This window comes from Morone saxatilis, unplaced genomic scaffold (genome assembly GCF_004916995.1).
Source record: "Morone saxatilis isolate NCDOM2014 unplaced genomic scaffold, NCSU_SB_2.0 Contig12, whole genome shotgun sequence".
Lineage (NCBI taxonomy): Eukaryota > Metazoa > Chordata > Actinopteri > Moronidae > Morone > Morone saxatilis.
This window is the reverse complement of record NW_023339674.1, coordinates 9218453-9221149: the sequence shown is the minus strand read 5'-3', so window position 1 is coordinate 9221149 and position 2697 is coordinate 9218453. Positions and strand designations below refer to the sequence as shown.

At 33.7% G+C, this 2697-nt stretch overlaps 1 protein-coding gene across 1 annotated transcript; it reads left to right on the top strand.

The window, feature by feature from the left end:
- The first annotated feature begins 458 nt into the window (after positions 1 to 458).
- Positions 459 to 1253, top strand: LOC118322025 (GTP cyclohydrolase 1-like). The gene is made up of 4 exons (XM_035653605.1): positions 459 to 523; positions 608 to 639; positions 735 to 819; positions 1124 to 1253. The coding sequence occupies exons 1-4, from the start codon at positions 459 to 461 to the stop codon at positions 1251 to 1253; spliced, it is 312 nt and encodes a 103-aa protein (XP_035509498.1).
- Positions 1254 to 2697: the final 1444 nt, after the last annotated feature.

Sequence of the window (2697 nt, the reverse complement as noted above, 5' to 3'; positions counted from 1 at the left end):
GTGCCCTTCTTTGGCAAGGTAATTATTCAGGGTGAATTATATCAAAGAGAGCCCAAAATCCCAATACTGTATTTCTGAGGCAGATATTGATATTTAATAAAAATGTACTGGCTGATATTAATTCCTTAACATAAAGATAGCACAGTACAATACAGATCCCATAAATTTAGTTATTAAACTATTGTGACCAAAATATTTGTTAAAAAATAATGATTTTTCAATGATATCTGGTGCCAAAATGAGATGGTGGCCCTTTTTTCTACATTAACTAGAATATATCTTTGAGATTTTTGTCTTGTTAGTCATCAACTGACCTCTATACAGTACCCATTGATCTGTGATAAGCTTGAATAAATCGATTATATTGTTGTCTAATTACTATTTATAGATACTGATTTTATCTGACATATTATGAATCATATTTATGTCTTTTATAACATTAATAATAATTTGTTTACATGTCCCAGGCTCATATAGCATACCTCCCAAACAAGAAAGTGGTTGGCCTTAGCAAGCTTGCAAGGTAGGTGACACACACACACACACACCTACACACACACATAAACACACGCACACAGTATAACCCACTTCATTTTTTCTTTTTCAGAATTGTTGAGATCTACAGCAGGAGGCTTCAAGGTAAAATAACTGCTATAATAATGTTTACTCTTTTTCATAATGTTATTTTTCCTTTATGTTCCTGTGTGTCATTTTATGCGTTACTTTCTCCACAGTTCAAGAACGTCTAACCAAACAGATTGCTTCAGCCATCTCTGAGGCGTTGGAGCCTGCTGGAGTAGCAGTGGTGATTGAGGCTGTGTGAGTATTCAGCTTGTATTTCATCCACATTAGACTTGGTTCAAAGGTTTTGCAAAAAGCTATTAGAGCTTGCTTTTTTCTTAAATTGCTGTAAGTTAAAGTATTTAACTTTACTACTCATCACTACTACTGATATTGTCATGTACATTCACAAGCAAGATGCCAAAAGATGGTGATACTAAGATGACAGTTTGGACAGCAACATAAATTTAACTTCCATTCCTGATATCTATTGGATTCTGTGCAAAGCATGAACTTACTCTTTGGAGATTTATAGTAATTGAAAATCCTTTGTGTATTTCAGCCACATGTGCATGGTGATGAGAGGTGTGCAGAAGATGAACGCCAGTACTGTTACAAGTGTCATGCTGGGAAGCTTTCATGATGATCCCAAGGCCAGGAAGGAGTTTCTTGCACTTGCAATGAAGAAGTGAACAGTAAATCATTTGTGTATCTCTGCCAGTTTTAATTTCTAGTGAATAACCGTCTATCATGGTGTTTGGTGCCGACCCTTCTCGAGCTGATATTTTTCTATTTATGTATTTATCTTGTTTAAATGTCACATATGAGAAATGTCTCACCAAACATACATTTGGATTGTGAACTCACATCGAGGTAAATTAACAGCTGCTGCTAATATTTAATTAATGCAATATTAATGCAATGGTTACATGCTTTGAGTACAATTTCCAATGCAAATTTATATTGAAAATAAACATAAAGCTATTCTTATTTTTTGTCTATGCTCATCCTTACTCTGTTTTAAAAGGACAATCATTGTTATTCTAGATGCTATTGGATGCTTCATGCTGTCACGCAGTCATACAATGATAGAAGTGGTAAAAATAAACATGATCCTGTGCATTGTACTGTGATCCCACAGTATAATTTATTAATTTACCATCACAAGAATCACACATTATCATATTTAATTATGGATCAACACTTAAAACCACAACAACACCCATTTTAAAAATGTAAAGAACGTCTGCACTGCATCTGTCGCCTGACATATAACGGGCAGATTTTGGTAAGATTCACTGGTGCATAATTTGTGTTATTCTCTACCGTATTCAATCTTTACATTTGGTTTCTTATCCCTGCACTGACATTTATGCTGAGAAATTCACAATATCACTAGCACTATAGAATTTTGATACGCAAGATAACAGATTTAAACATTATCTAACATTATCCCTTTAATAATGTTTTGGTGATTCTGGATACAGGAGAAAGAGGTCTGTAAGCTGTTGAGGGGTATACACACTGGACCTTTCAGTTGTTGCTTATTAATGTCTCAATAATTACATAATGGATAAGTAAATTCAACAGTGTCAATAAGCCTTCCATACAAGTTCATCTACAATGGAAATACAGTACAAACCATTCTAACTATTACTGACAAAAGTCAGAGAAAACACGAATCCACCCGATCTACACCTAACAACATACAAGATGAGTACATATTTAGGAAATACATGCATTTTATCATGCCTGATTCCATGCATGAACATATATAATGCATCAAAATTTGTCAATGTGTTTAAAAAATGTACAAACAGAGAATTAGAAGATAAAAACATGAAGAGGAACATGTAAAATAGCATGCATGAGCAGAGGAATAAACAGCATGAATTCTTTTTTCATCATCGCAATTTGTTTAATTTTTAATGCAGAGACCTAGATTATTACAGAAGAACCTCTAAGAACAAGACCACTACTAATGGGCTGTTTTAATGAGCTAAATGTCACCTAAATAACAAAAAAAACCCCAATAAACTGTATGTTCTACAATGCAGCCAAATCACTACACACATCTGTATTATGACATAACATCATATCATCATCATAACAGCTTTTATTTTTTACTGTGTACCT

What these genes read in the sequence shown, in the direction of transcription:
- LOC118322025 (XM_035653605.1), top strand. Translation starts at nt 459, where the DNA reads ATGTCCCAGGCTCATATAGCATACCTCCCAAACAAGAAAGTGGTTGGC. An exon ending in GGCCTTAGCAAGCTTGCAAG is followed by an intron (nt 524 to 607) that starts GTAGGTGACACA and finishes TTTCTTTTTCAG; the next exon opens with AATTGTTGAGATCTACAGCA. An exon ending in GCAGTGGTGATTGAGGCTGT is followed by an intron (nt 820 to 1,123) that starts GTGAGTATTCAG and finishes TGTGTATTTCAG; the next exon opens with CCACATGTGCATGGTGATGA.